At 47.3% G+C, this 22,232-nt stretch overlaps 1 protein-coding gene across 2 annotated transcripts in view; it reads right to left on the reverse strand.

Annotated features, from left to right (window-relative positions):
• Window positions 1–1,058: 1,058 nt before the first annotated feature.
• SYT13 (synaptotagmin 13) overlaps window positions 1,059–22,232 on the reverse strand; it is a 46,184-nt gene continuing 25,010 nt past the window's right edge. For both annotated transcript variants that reach the window (XM_019037636.4, XM_055354739.1), the window contains exons 2-6: window positions 16,405–16,630; window positions 15,009–15,143; window positions 13,156–13,457; window positions 7,128–7,257; window positions 1,059–5,103 (exon numbers count right to left, since the gene is read on the reverse strand). In XM_019037636.4, coding sequence (XP_018893181.1) covers window positions 4,799–5,103; window positions 7,128–7,257; window positions 13,156–13,457; window positions 15,009–15,143; window positions 16,405–16,630 — 1,098 coding nt within the window. In that variant the 3' untranslated portion in view covers window positions 1,059–4,798. The remainder of the gene's footprint in view (window positions 5,104–7,127; window positions 7,258–13,155; window positions 13,458–15,008; window positions 15,144–16,404; window positions 16,631–22,232) is intronic.

A 22,232-nucleotide genomic window follows, 5' to 3' on the forward strand; every position in this document is an offset into this window, starting at 1 on the left:
TTGCCATTACAATAGAATGTATGTGTATACATAATATAAAATAGGGAATTATATGCAGACTTGGAAAGCAATGACATCTCATGGCTTTCTTTATGGATTGTTTATCCTATTTAAGAACCTTCTATTTTAATTCTGTGTGACCTGGCTAATTTTCTACTAGCTTGAAAATTCAGGCCCTGCCCCTTGCTTAATCCCTCTTCCTCCAGAGGCCAGGGCTGTAGTGGCCACCAGGAAGGCTTAGGATGACAGGACTCCAGGAGTCCCCTTGTCCCTGCTTGCCACCAGGAGTTCATGAGTACCACTGGCTGCTACTAGACCCTTCCATTGATGGAGTATTTCTTTGGGGAATGTTAAAGAAAGAGAAGTTACTAGTTTCCACCAAATTTTTCTCCCCAGCAATGAAGCCAAATCCCTGAAAAGCTTCACCCAACCTTGGCATTCCTAATTGTATGTAGCCTCTTTGATTCAGTACTCAAGCAAGGCCACCAAGGTACACACACATGCACATGCACAGAGTACTCTATGACTCACTCCTGGGTATATATCTTAGAGAAACTCACACAAGCGCACAAGGAGACATGCAGAGGAATGTCATAGCAGCATTTCTTGTAACAGTAAAAAAAAAAAAAAAGAAAGAAAAAGAAACATGTAGATATACATCAACTGCATAGGACTGTGGCATATCCATACAATGGAATATCATACATCAGTGAAAAAGAAATAAACTGGAGCTGCATGTGTCTGCACAGATGAAACTGAAATATTTAATGTTGAGTGAAAATAGTGTGATACAATTTAAATGAAGTTTAAAAACACTTTATGGAACTCAGGGCTTACAGAGACATGTAATAAATGTATGAGGGAATGCCTGGGATGATAAACCCCAAATCCAAGGTCATGGTCTTCTGAGTAAAGGGCACTGAGGGTACTTCAATTGTAGTTGTCAAGTTTTATTAAACATGGCAGTGGCTCATAAGTGCTTATCAGATGATTTCTTCTGCATTTTATATGCCAAAATATTAGGTAAAACGGAAAAAAAGAAAACACCAGGCAGCTGACCCTGTTGGAAATTTTTTATTTACCACTGCAAGGTTTTTGCTCCAAAGTGTCACACCAGACATATGACTACAATGTCTCATGCATCTTTTTGTGCTTTAGTTCATGACTGCAAAACACACACTTAGCATTTGACAACAGGAAACACAGAGGGCAGAAACAAATCACAAGGACTAGTTGGTTTAGGCTACAGCCACATTTTACCCAGGACTCCTTTACATCCAAGAGAAATGGACCCTGAATAACTAACTGGTCTCCTAGCTGACTCTCTGTGCCCAGCTTTGTTTGGAGTGACTTGTCATTCAACCCACACAAAAAGTTGTATCTCAAATCAAAATGGACAGACATATGCAAGGTCTTAATCAATAAGTGCTCAACAAATAGATATTGATTTGATGCAAGAGGTGGAGTCACAGATTAATGAGGGCAGACTCCTGATTTTCTATCCCCGTAGAAATCTCTGAAGAAAGAACCAGATCACCTTTTTGAGCAACAGTGCATTCTGAAATGGTCTCTCACCTTATTTTTACCTCTACCTCACACCCTTTTTAGAAATGCTCACTGGCATCACACAAGGTGTTCCTTTCAAAAATGATGAGATACTTCACATAGGCTCAGTTACTATAATTTGATAGTAAATTGGAAATGTTTCTGGTACAAGGTAAGCTGATGCAAAGACTACTGAAATATTTTGATTTGGCAGTTTGACATCTCTGGATAATTTAAAATTCACTAAGATGGAGTTTTACTGGAAAAGCAGAGCAATTATATTCTCTTCATCTGTTGATTACATTTACGTGGAGAGCAATGAATTATCATTAGGCAAATAGTAATACTCATTGTCATGAATTTCTAGCTTGACTGCTAAGACATCTGATGCCTTTACCATTGAGAACTCAGCTAGGACTCTAATTTTTATGCCATTCGCAGTGTCTTTTTCTGCCTACTCCGCCAGCCACTCTTCATTCATTCATTCACTCAACAAATATATATGGAGCACCCATGAGACAGCTTTATCCCAGGCACTTAGAATACAGTGAACATAACAGACAACTCTCCTTCAAAATGTATCTCATTTCTGTAATCCCTGCTAAGTGAGGTCAAGGCTGACATCTAAGATGTTCTGTGGTGGAACCTGGCTCCCATCAGGGGCAACCTTTAATTTGGATTCTGGAAGACTAAAACTTTGAGATCCCTCCCCCGCCCCGCCCCCCCCCCAAAAAAGAAGAAGAATGAAAGGATGCTTCATGACCAAATGATGATGGGTGGAGTTGATAATTCTGGGATCAGGGGCCCCGCCCAGCCCACCTGAAATTCCTTTGATGGTACTATAAGGCAGCTGCACAGATTTATAAGGAGCCATGTTTCCTGATTTTTAGTCTAGAATCCAAATTTTCTAGATTGGAGTAGTAGATGTTACCAAGAAGAGAATGCTGGTCAGCTTTCAGCTTATAGGAAATGTTTTGTTTTCTTTTACCCATACCAACCAAAGAGAAGAAACCAGTATGGTGAAGAGATCTCTAAAACATTTCATAGGAAGCCACTAACAAGTGCTTTGCCTACACAACACTTGGCAGGGGCTGGCCAACCTCAGTGATGAAGGTTTCCAATTATCCAAAAGACTTCCCATGAAAGAGGGATTCAATATTTTTTCTGTTTTTTCAGAGGATGGTTAGAAGTTATTTCTAATGCTTTTCTATTTCTGTACAGAAAGAAAAAATAATGACCACAGGTTATAAGGCTCCTGCTCAGATTCTCAGGGAGAGGCCAAGTATGACTTGACTTGTTGAAGGAATGAAGCCCTTACCCATCTTGTCCAGAAATTCTGTCTTAGGGCAGTGGATTAGGGTGACATCTGAAGGCCCAGAGTTTTAATATTAATAGAGGGGTCCAAAGGCAGAATCCATGGTTCTGGAAATGCCACGATGCTTCTGGCACTTTCTGGGCATTCTCAGCTGCCAAATTAAAGTGAAAAATAGGCCGGGCGCGGTGGCTCAGGCCTGTAATCCCAGTACTTTGGGAGGCCGAGGCGGGTAGATCACCTGAGGTCTGGAGTTGAAGACCAGCCTGGCCAACATGGTGAAACCCCATCTCTACTAAAAGTACAAAAATTAGCCAGGTATGTTGGTGGGCACCTGTAATCCCAGCTACCCAGGAGGCTGAGACAGGAGAATCGCTTGAACTTGGGAGGCGGAGGTTGCAGTGAGCCGAGATTGTGCCACTGCACTCCAGCCTGGGCAACAAAGAGCAAAACTCCGTCTAAAAAAAAAGGTGAAAAATAGTAACTTAGCTTAAAGATGATCTGCTGGTGGCCTCAGAGTTTGTTTTTAGCCAGAGAGTGCCTACAGGTTTTGAACACTATTTCATCTAGTATATCATTCATTGGGGTAGGCTTCCTAATCATTAGTCCTATCTTATACAGCTGGCCAAACAGGTTCTGAAGGGCAATGTCAACAACAGAACCCAGGAATCCTGGTTCAGGCGTAAGTACCGTATCCACTCAGCAACGCTCATAATTTAGATTTAATTAACAATGTGGACATCTGTTTAGAATAACAAGGTAGGAATTCAAAACCTAGCTGCTCGTTATTTACCCATTCAAGTGAAAACAGACAGAGGGAGGCACAGTGGCAAAAGACCTGATTTCCTTTTTAAAATTGTCTTTCTTCTCTACCTACATGTAGCCAGATGTCATAGACTAAGTCAATAACTAAATTCCTCCTGAAGTGACTGGAACGCTGAGAAGGGACCGGTCTATCTCAGAGTCACTTTGGTGATGCTGGTGGGTGTGACATCTAGCAATCAGAACCCAGCCAATGACTCACAGGAGATCCTACCTGTACTTTGTTAGGGATGGTCTCCCCAAGGATAATAGAAACTGATTTTAAGATAAAAACAATAAAATTCTTCAATAAAAAGCACAAAATTCAGTCCAAGAACAGGGGGCTTATGAAATGCACAAATTAAAGTATTAAGAATTAAAATAATTAAATTAAAAAGCTGAGGCCCCAGATTTCACACTGATGGTTGAGGTGTCCAGCACTGGAACTGGCTGCACCATGGTTTTGGGACTCCATCAAGGACTGTGGCCGAAAACCTGTGTGGAATATTGTAGAAGGAATTTCTCCATGTACAGTGCTCCACCCTCTACATCAGCTTGTTAAAAAGGAAGGCTCCTGGGCTTCGACCAGGAATACCGACTAGGAATGTCTCCAGGCGAGCCCAGGAATCTGCTGGTGACTGTTCACATGCTAAAGTTTGAGAACTGCCGGGTGACTGCCCTGCATGGTGAGCCTGATTGAACGCTGGCTAAGGTTTCTTTCCACCTGGGCAACCTCTAACTCTAGGAGTTGATCCAGGATACTTTCACTTCCTTCACCATTTTTGAAATGCTTGTTTTTCAAAAAGCCAAATTCTTCTTTGCATCCATGATTCCCACATTTAGCTTTCTCTGCATCTGGCCTAACCCCACCTATAAAACAGGCATAGGAACTGTACTGATAAGCATCTCCTTCAATAACACAGATGAGCAAAATGCATTCCTCAGTGTGACCCGCATATTCCATTTCCTGCTCTGTCTTGCTTATTTCTAAGAAACAAGAGTATGATGAGAGAGCCATCCCAGCCTTGCAAACACATCTGCCACTGTCTTCTGGGTGTCAGAATGAGGAAAGGGGCACAGAAAGGAGGTTGCAGAGGACGGGTCAGGGCTGTCCAAGAAGGGAGGCAGCTGGGCAGCTGGTTACAGGTGCAGCTGATGCCACATGGCAATCTGCCGGCGAGGGTTTTTGAGCATCTCCTCCCAGTGGCTGCGCTCAGAGCCCGAGGTGTGCAGGCCCAGGCTGCAGTGGCCAAGCGCACAGCTCTGCCCTGACTCGTCCTGGCCCAGCACTTCCAGCTCCACACTGGAGGCCTGCAGCAGGTCGTCGGGCAGCTCAAACATGATCATCTCGTTCCACACGGGGTTGATCTTGTGCTTAGCTCGTTTAGTCTGCTTCTTCTTCAGCTTCCGAGCCTGGTGCTTCAAGGTCACCTTGACAGAGACATCTGGGGAGGGGCAGAGGGGAAAAAGAGACAGAGAGAAGGGACAAGAGTGAGTTTCTGGGATCTGGCAGGGCCCAGGACAAAGCTCCCTCCTGGTGCTGGAAAGATGCTCAAGAGTTCGGACATCTGTGCCCCATATACCCAAACATCTTAGAGGCCTCAGTTTTTCCTTCTGGATACCCCAGCACAGGTCCCAAGTCTATGTGACCATAGAAGGCTCTGCTATACCAGCAGGAAAGCATCCCACCCGGACAATCTATAACTCTAGGAGTCGATCCAGGATACTTTCATTTCCTTGCATTGGGGATTATTCTCCACTCCCCCACTAGGCCATGCATTCATTCAACAAATATTAAGTGCCTACCCTATGGCAGGCACTGGTCTAGATATGGGGATGCAGCAGAAGTTCTTGCCTCCATAGAACTGACACTAAAGTGTAGGAAATGGCCAATACCATGATATAGAAGGCTGGCCACTGGGTGGCCTGTGATTGGGGCATGTTAGAGTACCAAGAGGGAACCACCTTTGCTACATGACTTCATATCCTCACATCAAACCAGGTCCATGACAATAGCTCAGGGGTCCTGCAGCTGGATTTTAAACTCAGACCAGAAAAATGAAGCCAGCTCCCAAGTCTTCATCCCCTTGATTCTTGGTGTAAGCATGTTTGTCTGTTATCAAAATAGGAGATCCCCTGCTGGTTGGTTGAGTTCTTCTCATCCGTACTTTTTAAAGTCTTATTTGAAGACCCCCAACTTCATGTGGAAGAGGGATGAAGGCAGGCTGCCTGTTCCTGCACGCTCCCCCAAACCCAGGGCACTGCACCAAGAGAGCTGGCCCCAAGGAAATCCACAAACAGGTCACCAGGCGAGCTTTCATGTCACATCACAAGGCTGGACTGGATTACTTAGTCAAGGTTTCCAAAGCTAATGTGAGAATAATTGTTACTTTGTATTTATTGCTGTAATTATCACCTCTGGGAAGTTAGTTTGTTATTTCTGCAGAGAGAGTTGAGACGAAGTGTTGTACTGTAATTGTCCTGACAGGAGCTATAAAAGAGAGCAAGAAGCAAAGAATTGTCTAAAGGGAATGAGATAAAAGCATTGAACTTTGACCTTTGACTCAGGAACCTGCCAGCAAGACCAACTCTTCTGATTCCATTAGCCCCAAGTCTTTTGCTCGAAATTCAGAATGCAGTGGCAATTCTTTATTTGTACCCTGCTATAAATAGAGACTTATTTATATCTTGCTAGGCGCATGTGGCTTCCAGTCCAGGTATTATCTGGCTAGCTGAGGATGCTTTCCTGCTCGTATAGGAGAGCTTGTTTTGGTCTCCGAGATGCTGGACCTGGGCTGGGGTATCCAGAAGGAAAAACTGAGGCTTCCAGGGTGTTGCAGAAAAGCTTATTTGGGTATATGGGGCACAGACGCCTGAAGCCTCAGGCCTCAGCCCATGTACCCACACACCTTCTGCCATCACCCACACTCAGCTGGTGTGAGGGTGGCAGTTGGCAAAGGCTGAGAAGAGAGAAGAGACTGGGGTGGGTGGTGGGAGTGCAGTGGTGGTGAGTTCAGACAGGAGGGGAATAACCTGGCCTTCCTGACATCTGCCTGAAAGGTGGGTCCAGCCAGGTGTGGGTGACAAGGGCTGGGACAAGTTTTCCCGACAGCCCAGGCCCTTCACTCCATGGCTATAGTCTGACCCTTGGCTTCTTGTGCTATGTGGTTAGGGCTGATGGTTCTCATAGTGGATCTCCAAGGTAGGGAACCCCAGGTAGCTCACACTGCGGTCCTAATGGATGGGATTGGTCCAAGAGTAAATGGATGGGAACTCAAAGAAATGAGTGTGTCCTCGAAAATCAATTTGTGAACTTAGGGTGAAGAACACAGCTGAGCATGGCTCCGTAGATGCACTCATATTCCACCTCCCTGCTTACCTGTGACCATTTCCTCCCAGGCAGCACCTCCCTCAGCACACACTCCCGGTAGCTGGAGGGGCCTTGGCCATCCTCTCACATCTCACTCACCCTTCCCCAGGAGCTCCTTGGACTGGTTAGAGTGGAGGTTCTTGGCTTTAATCAGCACCACCAGGAGGCGGTTGGCAGCTGGGAGGTAGCTGATGGATAGTAGGACCTCTCCAGCTCCTGCAGATGGCTCCTGAAACAGAAAAGGAGACGCAGGAGGGGAGTCTCACCTGGGGACGCCTTCCAACCCATCAACAAATGCTGAAGCTGGAACCATGCTGGATTTGCATCCAACACGCATCCTTGAAACCATTTACCCGTCAATGCTGGGGTCTCCACCCTTGCAGAAGAGAGCAAGGCACAGAGGAATTCCATGCGGCATGCGCTTCAATAGCAGTTTCTTTGTTTGCCTCAAAATGTGATTTTTCATATACCATATACTCAAATCCAACATACAAAACAGAACAAAGAAAGGCTACTCAGAATGCAGCAGGGAGGAGGAGGCCAGAATTCCCCATTACCCTTCACCTTCTGCCACCCCCAAGCTCCTGGGACACCTCTGTCCTCTAGGGCCTCAGAGAACAGTTTCAGAATCCCTGCATGGACCCATCAGGTTCCTGGGGCAGCGGGAGAATTGTAATTCATTACTATGGTTGAAAAGATAGTTCTTTCCAGCTCCAGGAGGTTGCTTCATCAACAGAATGACAAGTAATGTCAATGAAGTGCTGGGGTGTATGATGGTAGATCATGCCCAGAGGCAACTGGCAATAACCACACCTTGAAGGAGGTGCTGATGCCCCTGTGAGGCATCCAAACAAACACATCTATCCCTGCATGCAGCTTTAGAGTAACTCTCCTGAAATTCGTACAGGAGTTTATTTGGAATTTCAACAAATCCGTCAAGGGACAAGAATGACCGAAAGACCCCTCCTAGGAGGTGGGTGTTTGGTTGCAATCCAAGCTCTGGGGAGACCTGGCAGGAAAGAGAAGGGAGTGTGTGGGCAGGGATCAGCTGAAGGTCAGAAGTCTCCTCTGTTGAGCAGGAAGAAGATGCCCTTCCCTCGAAATCCCAAGGAAGAGGCAGATGTGTAGCCTGCTGTGCCAAGATGGAGTGGTGAGTGGGAGTGGGGGAAGGCCCCATGGAAGCTTGTCCCTCCAGATGTCACAGCTTTCAGTCCTGTGTCCCTTCCCTCCAGCTTTGTCCCTCTTTCCCAGCTGTGCAATGAGGGTAATTCAATGAGGTCTGGTACCAGGCTGGAGCCCTGGCTAACAGCCACCGTGGCTCCCTAAGCTTCCTCCCCTTCTGTCACACCCAGGATGTCTGTTCATCCATCCTGGACCAGGCACTCAGAAGGGTTGAAATCAGTTTTTCTTTGCTCACTGTGGCCTCTCGTGGATTCATTCATTCAGAAAGCATATGCAATGCACCTACTATATTCCAGATGCCGTAATTAAAGCCATGAACTAAACAGAATCAGTCTCAAGGAAGCTTGCAGTCACATGGGGAAGACAGAAAGGAAGTGATTAAATATATAACATCGGGCAGCATTAAATGCTATGAAGAAATATAGATATCAGAGGATGAAGTGAGAAAATGCATATAGCAAGTTCTTAGTAAAGGTCATAAATTACAATTCTAATGACAACAGTCAAAACAACAATTATTAATAACCCAGAATAAGAGTAATGCTGAGAGCATAGACTCTAAACCAGATTAACTGTATCTGAGTTCCAATCCTACCATTTACTACCTCTATGACCTTGAGTAAGTTACTTAACTTTTCTAAGCCTCCATTTCTGCATGACCCCAATGATTCCACAAGTCTTGAGGGACTGGTCATATGAAGAAATGATTTGGGAGCCTCAAAGGATCTTGGCGATGAAATGAATGATAGCAGCTAACATTTATTAAACACTGTGTGTGAAGTGCAATTACATTGTCCATCCCACTAGAAAGTAAGCTCCACTGTGGCCTCCAATCACACTATGCAACTCCAGCACCTGGGACACAGTGGGCACACAATAAACATTTGTGAAAAAAGGGTAACACATTCCATTTATAATCTTGATGACAACCCCAAGAGGGCTACTGATTTTGTTCCCATTTTAAGCACAAGAACCTCAGATTCAGAAAGGGAACATCATTGCCAGAGGTCATGTAGGCAGGAAGTGGCAAAACCAAGCCTTGGAAAGGAGGTACAGTCTGACAGCAAAACTTAAGTCCTGAATCCATGCTTTCTCAGTTGACAGCCCTCCCTAACCCTCTCATTTCACAGTGAAGGAACTGAGGCCCAGGGACTTGTACCAGGCACCCAGAGAGGTGTCTGCAGAGTTGGGATGGGCACCAGCCTCCTGGCTCATGGCCGATTATTAGAGGGCCACAGGTAGCCCGGGCTATAGCCACAGGGTTACCAGACTTGAGTCCTCTGCTACCTGCAGACCAGGTGAGAGGAGTCAGCACCTGTCAGCCTCTGCAGGGCTTTTCACTTTTGCATAGGGTGAGGTCTAACTAGCCTAGCCGGCTGCACCATAGCCAGACAATTTCAACAACACCTGCTTCCTGGGCGCTGCTGCTGAAAGTACCTGCAGACTAAAGTAATCCTTTCTTTCTTCTTCCTTTCCCTGGTTTTCCCTGCCCCTCTCTTTCTCTCAGGTCTTAGTGAACCATGCAAGACTGCCCTTGGAGGCTAATATCCAGAATCTACAAAGAAATTAAACAAATTTACAAGAAAAAAAACAAACAGCCCCATCAAAAAGTGGGCAAAGGATATGAACAGACACTTCTCAAAAGAAGACATTTATGCAGCCAACAGACATATGAAAAAATGCTCATCATCACTGCTTATCAGAGAAATGCAAATCAAAACCACAATGAGATACCATCTCACGCCAGTTAGAATGGCGATCATTAAAGTCAGGAAACAACAGAAGCTGGAGAGGATGTGGAGAAAAAGGAATGCTTTTACACTGTTGGTGGGACTGTAAACTAGTTCAACCATTGTGGAAGATAGTGTGGCAATTCCTCAAGGATCTAGAACTAGAAATACCATTTGACCCAGCCATCGCATTACTGGATATATACCCAAAGGATTATAAATCATGCTACTATAAAGACACATACACACATATGTTTATTGCAGCACTATTCACAATAGCAGACTTGGAACCAACCCAAATGTCCATCAATGATAGACTGAATAAAGAATATGTGGCACATATACAGCATGGAATACTATGCAGCCATAAAAAAGGAATGAGATCATGTCCTTTGCAGGGATATGGATGAAGCTGGAAACTATCATTCTCAGCAAACTAATACAGGAACTGAAAACCAAACACCACATGTTCTCACTCTTAGGTGGGAATTGAACAATGAGATCACTTGGACACAGGGAGGGGAACATCACACACCAGGGCGTGTCAGGGGTGGGGGGCTGGGGGAGGAATAGCATTAGGAGAAATACCTAATGTAGATGACTAGTTGATGAGTGCAGCAAACCAACATGGCACATGTATACCTGTGTAACAAACCTACACGTTCTGCACATGTATCCTAGAACTTAAAATATAATAATAATAATAAAATACTGCCCTTGGAGTGGGTTGCCCTGTGAGTCACTCTTGATGCACGTGGCACTTTTGGCTGAGTATCTTCCAGCTAGAACTGGGCACCATGGGCAAGTCTGTTAACCCATCTGGCCTAGAGAAGAAAAACATCTGGGCTGCAATGACTGAGGGCTCCACTCACCTTGTTCAAATCAGCCCACACCCTCTAGCTGGGGCGAGGGGCTGCCTGGCCTGGACTTCCAGCTTTCTCCTGTCCTATACACCCAGAAAGTCACCTCCTACTTCTGACTCCATGCCACCCTCTGTGGTTGTTCACATTTGTAGTAAACAGGTCAGTGATCAAAATGGTTGTGAGTACATATTTGCAGAACAGAAACAGCTACAGAAAGTATGATAATTATTAGGATGGATGAGCTGCAAGGTCAGGGCTTCATCTTAATTACTGTTGCTATGTCCCCAGCTCTTGGCACAGCGCCTGGCACATGGTAGAAACTGGGCAAGGTATTTGCAGAATGAATGAATGAGTGAATGATGGCTGCTCTTCTAGGGGGCAGTGAGAGAAGCTGCTAGGTGCCTGAGACTTCTGCCTAGATTGGCTGGATTTCTGCCCTTTGGGGCTGTACCAAGTCTCAGAGCCCAGCAGGAGAGTCTCTGCATCTCGAGAGAAAGCTAGTTTACTAGTTTAATAATCCTAAGTATTGATTCCTTCTCCCAGGATCCCCATCTGTGATTCCACAGAAGTCCCAAATCACACATTAATTAGAGAGTGGGCTTTGGAACAGCTGAGTTCCATCTGAGAGTGGCTGTGATTTTTCTAACAATTTTCTGAGCCTGGGAAAGATGAAAAAATGGAGCAAGGAGGAAATCATAGCAAAAAGAGGAGCAGGAAGCGGGTGAAACGTACTCTTCCCTCCTGCAGTCTGGGTGTCTATTAGGAAAGGTGCCTGCTGGTCACACCTCATATTTGTCAGGTGGCTTTCATGGCAGGTAATGAGATAGCACAGGATTTTGAGTCAGACCAACCCGGCCTCAAGGTCTGCCATTTCCTGGCTGTGGGACCCTGTGTGGATTCCTGAACTGCTATGACCCTGTTTCCTCATCTGTAAGGGAGATAGTTATGGTGTCTCTCTCATCTGGTTGATTTGGAGAGTGGCAGCACTCAGGTAGAGTCCTAAGCATAATAACTGATGGTGAGCATTAAAAAATAGTACCCTTGGCCGGTCGCAGTGACTCATGCCTGTAATCCCAGGACTTTGGGAGGCTGAGGTGGGGTAGATCACAAGGTCAGGAGATCAAGACCATCCTGGCCAACATGGTGAAACCCTGTCTCTACTAAAAATACAAAAATTAGCTGGGCGTGGTGGCGTGTGGCTGTAATCCCAGCTACTCGGGAGGCTGAGGCACGAGAATCGCTTGAACCCGGGAGGCAGAGGTTGCAGTGAGCCGAGATCGCGCCACTGCACTCCAGCCTGGCAACAGAGCGAGACTCTGTCTAAAAAAAAAAAAAAAAAAAATAGTGCCCTAATCAGTATTTTTCTTTTTGCTTTAGCATGAGGGTTGTCAAACATATTCTGGAAAGGGGCTAATATAATAACACCTCTTTGGGGCTATGCAGGTTATACAGTCTTTAGATCAGTATAGCACTGCCGATCTGGTTGAGAGACTAGTCACCCAGAAGGTTTCCTCAAGGAACCACAATGCAGGCCCTTAGATGAGCTTTGACCCAGGGGCCTAAGTAACTACATACCGTCTTGTAGCCCTGACCTTCCCAGATCCCCTTGCTGTCCTGGCGCATGGGAAACAATGATTTGCTCCCCAAGGGTCCCCTCTCTTGAGGGCTGTGGCATCTCAGAAGACCCTTCTTTCCCACTTGTGGCCCCCCAACAGCAGATATGGGGAAATCATCTTGAGTCTGGGGATTGCATGGACCACCGGGCTCTGGGCCTGCCCCCAGCCCTGATTGCTCCTTCAGAGCCTAGCACACGGGGCCTTCTAGAATTCTTTATCAGAGCACATTGGTTAGGTTGCTCTTACATGGCTCAGGATGGAACATATCAAATATCATCATCATTTGTCTGTGCCAATTTGTCCCCTAGTCTGTACACTCCTGAGTGGTGGGGCTCCACCCTTCATGCTTACCTACACAAACGGAGGAAGGTAGAGTGTCCTGCAGTGTCTGCCACATCGTAGGAGCACACAGAGTATAACTGGATTGAAATGGGGACAGTACTTCATAGCAGTAAAGGTAATACACACAGCACGGCATTTTCCATGACGGCAGAGAGAGTCTTTGCATGGCAAGTTAGAGCCAAGACTAGGAGCAGACACTAGGAATCCCAGATCCTGGGCTATGGGTCTCCTCTAGCCCTCTGCCCCATTCAAGATTCCAACCTCCCTTCCAGCCCCAAGCCAGGGAGGTCTCTGAGGCTTGTTCCCTAAGACCGAGTTGCTGGGAGGACACCAGATTCTGCCATCCCATGCTGCACGGGCAGGTTTTACCTTTCTAACCCAGGGGTTACCCTACCTTCGCTGAAGTCTTCAGCTCGCCCCACTGGGCAGCACCTAGAGGTACAGATGTCCCGTCCAGGCCCAGGCGGAGCTCCCCGGCCACGCTGTGGCGGGAGAAGCGGTCGCAGGTCCTCAAGGTCAGCGTCAGAGTGGCTGTGGGGAGCTCCTCCTCCGCCAGGGGGAGCACCAGGCCCTCCTCCCAGGTGGTGTGCAGCTGCCGCTTCTTTAGGGCTGTCTGAGCCTCCACAGAGCCGGTCCTATTGGCCACACTCCCTTGGACGTAGCAGTCACAGCCACCGTCGTGGTTGCTGGTCACAGCTGCAGGCAAGGAGAACAACACAGGCGTGGGACTTTCCGAGGACAAGTGGAGGGGGCAGAAGCACGCCTTGCTTAGGGCTGTGGAATCCAGCTTAACGACGTGACCTTGGGTGTCCGAAAGGCTGCCCACCCCGGGCACCAGGGAATCGCCTTTCAGTGAGACATTTAGAAACAGATCATCTGAGGGGGCTGGCCTCAGCACATGCCGATTCTCTTTCTTGGAGAGCAGGGACAAGACTTGGCATTTCCTGGAGCCCTCTGAACTCTGGATTCTGAAATTTTGCCAAGGTGCCAGGGCTTGCTGCTGGGGGCCTTTATTAGTGGTGCTGCTGACATGTAACCATTTGTTCTGAACTTTAAATAGTCACCACGTAACCATTTTCCATGAGAATCACTTGGCTCTTACCTCATGAGTGAGTGTGGCTTTATGTTCTGAACCTTGGTGTTTTCAATGCTTCACAATGTGTGGCTCTGCCCAGAAATGTACACCTTGGGTACTTTTCTGACTGGCTCTTCAGGGATTGTTTGGAAAGTGGTAGCTGACATTTCACAAGAAGAGAAGACGAAGAACTGAGGCTATGTGTCTTAACAGCAAGAGCTTTCCACTGAACTTCAAGGGACTGCTTAGTCCTGGCTCTGTCACCAGTTAGATGCAGTGATCTTTGACAAGTCATATGACTTGCCAGACCTCAGTTTCCTAATCTGTAAAATGCGCTAGTGTGAAGACCAAACATAATAAAGTATAGGAGGAAGGTGCTTCAAAATATTAAAAGATAATACAAGGAAAAAGCCTCAGAAAATAGAATTATATACAAAATTCCAATTTATCTGACCCCATTGCTAGCCCTGATTCCTTTGCAAAGTCTTAGCTTTAGTTGCTGACCTTAAAGTGAATTGTCAGGGCAGAGAAACCAAAGACATCCTGCCACCCTCAGGCCGCTTGGCTCTTAGATTGTAGAAACTTTTCTGACCATTCGGAACACGCTGTGTGTCCAGCACAAAGCTCTGTCCAATTTCAAATTCATCTATGGCAGAGACGACTAGCTCTTCACCCCAAACTCATTGCCTTTCCTTCCTGGGCACCTGTTGGCCCACATTTCCCAGCCCACTTTGCAGTTGAGTGTGCTCATGTGACTGAGCTACGGCCAATGGGATGCAAGCAGAAGTGACGTCCACCAAGTCCAGGTAAAGGCTGTTAAGGAATGATTATGCCCTTTCATTCTCTTTCTCCTTCCATCTGCCAGATACAGATGGCAAGGATACAAATGACAAGGGGGGGGGGGGCGGTTATGGAGCCACAGCTGGAAGGAGTCTGGTCCTTGAATCACCATTTGGAGAAAAAACGTTTGTCAACCAGGAATCCCCACTTTGGACTGTTGGGGTTGGGAATGTGGGAAATCTTTGTGTCTAAGCTCCATGTGTTCCAGGGTCTGGTTGTTAGAGTCCTAATCTAATGCTCTCTCCAGCTGCGGATGATCCCATCCTGCCTGCACAGCTTCTCCAGGGGAGATAGACACACAGAAGCCCACGAGAGTCAAATAAGAGCCGTACCTTCCAGGCGAGTCACAAACAATTCAGCCTTCTGACAGTCATAGTCCAGGCAGTAGTGGAGTTTGGGGGCCTGGTTCCAACTGGCAGCCTTCTCTGGGTTCCAGGTCTCCATGACACAGACATCCTCCACCACACCTGTTAAGAAAGTCGAAATCGTCACTGCCACCCACACTGGGGTTCTGCTTTCCTGATTACACCTTTCCCATCTCTATCACCTATGCCAGGAGCCCAAACCCAAGTCTTCCCAGCTGTGTGCAGAATCACAGTGGCCACACCAAGACAACAGGTGGGGTCAATGTCACAGCCCATTAGGCTGCATCTGTGTCCACTGGCTCCCTCATCAACCACACAAAACAAAACAGAGACTACACAACAATCTACTCTCCCTGCTTTATGTTTTGTCTTTCCAAAAGGCCTACATATTCTTTGGGTCAGGGACGATCATGTCTCTTCTTCCCGTATCTTCCCCAGTGCCCAGCAGCAGCATGGTACACCTAAAGGTGCTGCACTCTTGATGTGGATACTGATGAAAAGGAGAGTAGAAATAATAACAATATGTTTCGACTGGGCATGGTGGCTCATGCCTGTAACCCCAGCACTTCGAGAGGTCAAGGCAAGAAGACCACTTGAGCCCAGGAATTTGAGACCAGCCTGGGCCACATAGTGAGATCTCATGTCTACAAAAAATAAGCAAAAATTATCTGGGCATGGTGGCATGCACCTGTAGTCCTAGCTACTCAGGAGGCCGAGGTGAGAGGATCACTGGAGCCTGGGAGATTGAGACTGCAGTGGCCCACGATCATGCCACTGAACTCCAGCCTGGGAGACAGAGCAAGACCCCATCTCAAAAAAAAAGTGCCTGGGACCTTATCTCAAAAAAACAACAAAAAACCCAATATGTTTTTTGTTACCTCCTTTGTGCCAGGCTCTGAATTAAGCATTCTATGTGTGTTATTTTATCTACACTTTACAACTCCCCTACCAGACAGATAATAGTCTAGTCTCATTTTATAGATGAAGAAACCGAGGTTCACAGAGTTACAGCATGACCCATGCCACACAATAAGTGTATGAAAGGGCAGCAAATTAAACCCTTGACTCTGAAGCCCATGGTTTTAACCATGGCTCTTTATCCTCTCTCATAGTTGCACACATATGACTTGAAAGGGACTCCATTTTCCAGTGGAAAGTTGGCGGTCTGGGGGAGAAGTGCTATGGCAACATGTTGTCAGGAAGAAAGGACCATAATTCTGAGGCCCAGTGCCCATCTGCTTGGCCAGCGTCAAATGCCGGGGCACTCGGCCTCCTCATCAGGCCACACACAGCATCTACAGAGACATTGACAAGCCCCACTGGAGTGCTGCCCATGGAAGTGCAGGGGGCAGGAGACCCCTACCATTCTGAGGGAGGATGAACAGCTCCTCTGTGACCTGCCTCTTGAGGCGACTGTCATTCGGGGGTTGGGGGCTGGCAGGTGCAGTGGGCTCCTCCGTAGACCTCAGTGAGTAGTCTGCATAGTTGATGACCTCTGGAGCCGTCACAGCTGGCCTGGGTCCATAGATGTCTGGGAACTTGAGGAGGGCACGGGGCTGAACAGGTTCCGTGGACTTTTTAACGTTGAACTGCAAACACAAATTACTCTGATTAGTCCACAAAGGAGCCCTCTTGTCTGTTCCCCCCCATGGAAGGGAGAAATGGTGAACTGACCTGTTGTAGGATGCAGAGGGAGAGTTGTGGTTCCATTCTGCTCTGAAGAGCACAACCTAGGAAGGTCTAACATCATCTCCAAACCCACTCAAATCCACAATCCACTGAGATGTGGGCCCTGTTCATCCATACCTCCTCCATCCATCGGCCCATCCATCCTATGGCTGCGCCCATGGATATTGCCTGGACCTGCTGCAGGTGGTCCCCACTCTGCTGCTCTCGTCTGCTCCCCTTGCCTCTTCCTTCTCCCTTCTCCCTTCCTCCCTCCTCTTCTCCACCTAATGGCTCAGAAATGCCAGTGGCTCCCACCACACTTGGAACAAAATCCAGACTCCTTGCAGCTTGCCTAGCTTGATCCTGCTCATCTCTCTGATATCGCCCCCAATCCTTCCTTTGCTCACCTCCAGTCACTGAGCTCCCTGCTTCTCAAACAGCTTGGGCTCTTTCCTTGGTCCAGCTTCCAGCCCCTAACTTTTCCTCCCAAACCGTCCACCCCTACCTCCACCTGTTTTTGCATGGCTGGCTCCATCTCACACCTGAAGTCTGAACCAAGGAGTCCATCTCTAACCTTACAATCTAAATTAAATCCCTCCCCCAAGCCTGTCCCTCCCTATCACCACATCCCACTCTTTGCTTCACAGCATCGATCTCACCCTATATTGTTTTGGTCATAGGCTGGCCTGTTTGTATTAAGACTCTCCCACTAGCATGTGAGATCTATGAGCACAGGAATTATGTCTTGTCTTGCTCCTGCCTAGATCAGCCTGGTCCAAAGCCCACTGCCCCTATGGCTCTCGATGTTTGTCCTGCCTTCAAATCTTTCCCCAGCAGAGCAGTCCCCATTGGAAATATTTATCATCTTGTTACACACAGCAACTAGTCACCCTAGGAGAGACATGTATGACTTGCAAAATCAATTTCCCTTTGCACCTCCACCCCCACTAAGAGTGTCACTGGGCATCAAGTTGCTGTGTCCCTTGTGCCTAGCATGGTGTCAGCTCACAGGGAGCATGCAATCAATACCTGTGACTAGGGCTGCCATATTGAATGGTTTGTGCACTGCACAAAAGTCTCTGGATAAAGACAGAGTAGAAGCCAAAATGTAGCCTGTGTACCACTTGCCCAATTGTGTGCTCTAGGCTAGGCCCTTTTCACTTGGAATGAAGGGGAATCTTTCTTTTCAAAAAGACCCACCTGCTTGTCAACCCTTAAGTACATGGGGCTCCTCACACAGCATCTACAGAGACATTGACAGGGATCTTCTGTCTTTCCCTCCTATTTGAGAGACTCAAAGTTGTATGACAGGTAGCAATAGGAGCCTTCCTGGTCCTCAGGATTGAAGACCAGGTCTAGAGCTTAAACTGCTGGCACTCTGGGTGGGCAGCCCATAAAAAGGCCCTCAGGTTAAGACAGGCGGATCTGAAGACTGAGATCTATGACTGAGTCTCCCAAGAAGCCTCCTGCCTTCCATGCTAGCCCTCCTGGCCCTCCCATCTCCATGGCTGAAGCGAGTAGTGGGTGCAGATGGCTGGCAGCAGGACTCAGGCTGCCCTGCCCAGTGGCAGCAGTGATCCTGCACTGTGTAGGGGAGGGAGTGGACGTGGTCTGGCAGGAGAGGCAGTTAACAGTTTACACTATTTCAAAAAGTTGTGTTTCTAATTTTTGTACCCTCTTTATTTAATTATCCCAGGATGAATCCTGGACATTCTGCCCTGGTTGAGACTCTGTCCCCAACCATTCCTGAAGGAGACTGGACCTAGGTGACAGGGGCATTCCTTAATTAGTTTCATCCATTGGACAAACAGAGGGGATGTGCATAAGAAGCTGCAGCAGGGCCCAAAGGGGCAGGAAGCGGGGGCCGGACTCTAGGGGACCTCTTGGACAACCACTTCCTGCCCCTGCATTTCCAAGTGTTTTCTTCTGAACTTCCCTAAAAGGTAGAGATTATCCCTCTTGTACAGATAAGGAAACTGAGGCTCGGAGGAGATAAGAAACCCTCAGTTCTTCTCTCAGAAACACTGCACAGTAGATTATAATGTAACCCAATCGAGGACCTGATTCTAGCCTGATCACCACTGAATGTGCCTGGCACGCATAGGCTCTAAAAGCATTTCTGACTTCGGTGGAGTGAAGTCACTTGGAATCATGCAGCTGGTGAGGGCAGCAGCAGAGTAAGCCTAGATCAGCCTGGCCCAAAGCCCACTGCCCCCATGGCTCTCGACATTTTTCCTGCCTCCAAATCTTTCCCCAGCACAGCAGTCCCCATCAAAAACATTTATCATTATCTTGTTACACACAGCAACCAGTCACCCTGGGAGGGACAGGTATGTTTTACAAAATCAGGTCCCCTTTGCACCTCCACCCCCACTGAGAGTGTCACTGGCATCAAGGAGGCTGGCTTCCAGTACCAACCCTGCCGCTGGAGCTGGGTCACTTTGGGCAGGTCATTTCACCTCTCTGGGCCGTCACCTTAAGTGACAAGTGATTTGCAGGCTATCCCACTCCACATTCTGAGTTGCTTTTTTAGGCTGCAAAGAGATGAGAGACACCATTGCTTTATTTTCAGGTATAGGTGAGTTAGGGATGATCACAAACAGGTGAAATAAATAAGTATATTTGGCCACTCAGGACCACTATACAGAAGCAGACGGGAGGCAGTATGTGTAAATAACACATGATGACCAGTGCACAGTACATGCAGGGCACAATCAGAGGTGCCTGGGAGGCCGAGCTGGCCTTCAGGGAGGAGCCAGGGCATGACTGAGACCTTGAAAGAGAGGGGGATTTGGAAGGCAGAGGCGAAGACCGGGCTTGGGGGAGTAAAAGTCTGTGCTTCTGACAGCAGATGCTCAGGGTCCTTGGAGGAGACACACAGAGCAATGACTAATGTCCCCATCTTTCTATCCTACACAAAGTCACCTCCACCTTCAATATCTCATATAACTCTGTATTACCTTCATCTTACTGTTTCACAATGAGGAAACTGAGGCTCAGGGAAGCTCGCGATCATACAACTGACAAGTGGTATGTATCATCGAGCCTCCAGATGTTTTCACTTCAAATTTCATGTCATTTCCATTGCCCTGCAGCTGCTTCTCAACACCACCCCCTTGCCCCCTGCAAAATCCCTGTCGGTCTTGCCACTGGATTCTAAATGGCAATCACAGCATCTCAGGGGCCCACCCACTGCCACTCCCTCCCATTCATCGGCACAAAAGCGTTCCCAGAGGCTGCTGGGCCTCAGCACACACCTGACTTAAAGTCACCCTCTACTGTCACTTGGTTGGGACCAGAACTAAGACTGTTTGGGTGGTCTGGGAAACATTTTTGTGTTTATATTTGGTTTCATCCTAATTCAATCATCTGAGAAAAGGGCTGGGCTTCATTCCCAGTTTGATGCAATTTGGATGATTTTGCATTTTCAAGGGGGAAATAATCACTGGGCTCAGCTCTGAATGAAGTTCACTCTGTGTTGCCTCAAGTCTTGACAGTCTGGCTCTGCCTTCCTCCCTCCTCAGTGGATCTCAATTTGTATGTCCCTGATAACCTCAGGAGCTTGTTACCAGAGCTTAAAATGCACCCCTAGAGCAAAAGATTGGGCATTTCTTGGTTTTCTACCAATATCCATTCCCTCTCCCATCTACCCGCCCTACACAACACCAGGTTGTCTAGGTTCCATCCCATCCCCAGCTCCCAGGAAGAGGTCAGATCCTTCCATTTCTTGGCATTATCTTGGTGACTGATTCCCAGGGGTTGGCACCAGTCCTGGGGAAGCCAACCCAGATGGAAGGGAGGGACTTGGATTCCACAGTAGTAGAAGTCCCCTCCTCCCTGGACAGGAAGCGGGTGGCCCTGCCTTGTGACTGCAAGGTGAGTCAGCCTTGGGGCAGCAGAGTGGAGAGACAGAAAGAACCTGTGTCCTTGATGGCAATGTCATTAAGCTGCTCAGCCAACCAATCCAGCAATCTGTCTTGCTTCTGCATTTCAAGTTACATGAGTAGTACTGTTCTTATTGTTTAAACCAGTTTGAATTGGGATTTTTGTGCCTTGCAGCCAAGAGCATCCCAAACTGATGCATTGCCTTTTTCAAGCATCACATGAGATCATGACCCTGGTGTAGAGAAACTGGGTAGAAAGAAACCCTCTTGAATCTCTGCATCCAGCCCAAGGCATCCTCATTTGCTGTTTATTCTTATCCCACTTTATCCTGTGTAGCAAATGGCTGGCTTTAGCTGGGAATGACTTACAGCCTTTGCCCAGGCCAAGAGCAGAGTCTGATGACAGCGACATGAGTCTTTTCAAGGAGCAAAAGCAGCAGCTGATTACCTATCTCCTTCTCTTGTACAATCTTATTTATTGCATTTCAAACCTGGTTCCATCACATCTTTCAAATGCATCTATATTTGCACTTAAATAGCTGAAACTTCAGTGCCAGAGAAACAGAAAATAGGTTCAGGGGTTGAGAGAGGGAGCCTGGGAGAGGGTTCTAGGTGAAGAACAAGAATGTCTGGGGGAAGGAGGTGCTCAGGGTAGCAGGGCCCTAGAGAGAGACCTTGCTCCAGCCTTCCACCATGGGTGCAGGAGGGACAGGACTTAGAATCAGATATTCTCTGTCTACGTGTCCCTTGAAGCCCAGGAATAGAGCCTGGGAAGTATATCTGCAGGATGAATGAGGGAAGATTTCCAGTGGAGACAGGCATTCAACAATTAGGGGATGGGTGCACAGCTGTTCTTGGCATTGCATGCACATCTGGATAGAAGAATCACACCCTCAGATGTGCATCAGACCCCTCAAATGCCTCCTTAGATTCTCCACCTCACCTGTCCCTGGACCTTTGGACCTTTGGCTGCTTGCTCCCCCCACTGTGTCCAACCAGCTGTCCATGGGCACAGCCACACAGGTTCTCACACTGGGCTCAAGCCATGCCCCTCTTGCCTTCTGCCCTGGGACTTCTCCATGCCTGCTGAATTGTGAGACACCAGGGACACTCTGTCCACTCAGAAGCAACCCAGATGTTCATAGAATTAAAGCTCCATAGGGGAACTCAGCAACAAAAACCCAAACAACCTGATTCAAAATGAGCAAAGGATTTAAATAGACACTTCTCCAAAGAAGATATGCAAATGGACAATAAGCACATGAAAAGATGCTCATCATCACTAATCACCAGAGAAATGCCATTAAAACTACAGTGAGATACCACCTCACACCCATTAGGATGGCTACTATCAACAAAACAGAAAATAACAAACATTGGTGAGGATGTGAAGAAATCGGAATTCTGTGCACTGCTGGTGGGAATGTAAAATGTATCGCTGCTGTGGAAAACAGTATAGTATTTTCTTAAAAAATGAAAAATAGCCTGTAATCCCAGCACTTTGGGAAGCTGAGGCGGGTAGATCACTAGGTCAGGAGATCGAGACCATCCTGGCTAACACGGTGAAACCCCGTCTCTACTAAAAATACAAAAAAAAAAAAAAAAAAAATTAGCCGGGCATGGTGGCAGGTGCCTGTAA

This window comes from Gorilla gorilla, chromosome 9, assembly GCF_029281585.2.
Source record: "Gorilla gorilla gorilla isolate KB3781 chromosome 9, NHGRI_mGorGor1-v2.1_pri, whole genome shotgun sequence".
NCBI classification, from domain to species: domain Eukaryota; kingdom Metazoa; phylum Chordata; class Mammalia; order Primates; family Hominidae; genus Gorilla; species Gorilla gorilla.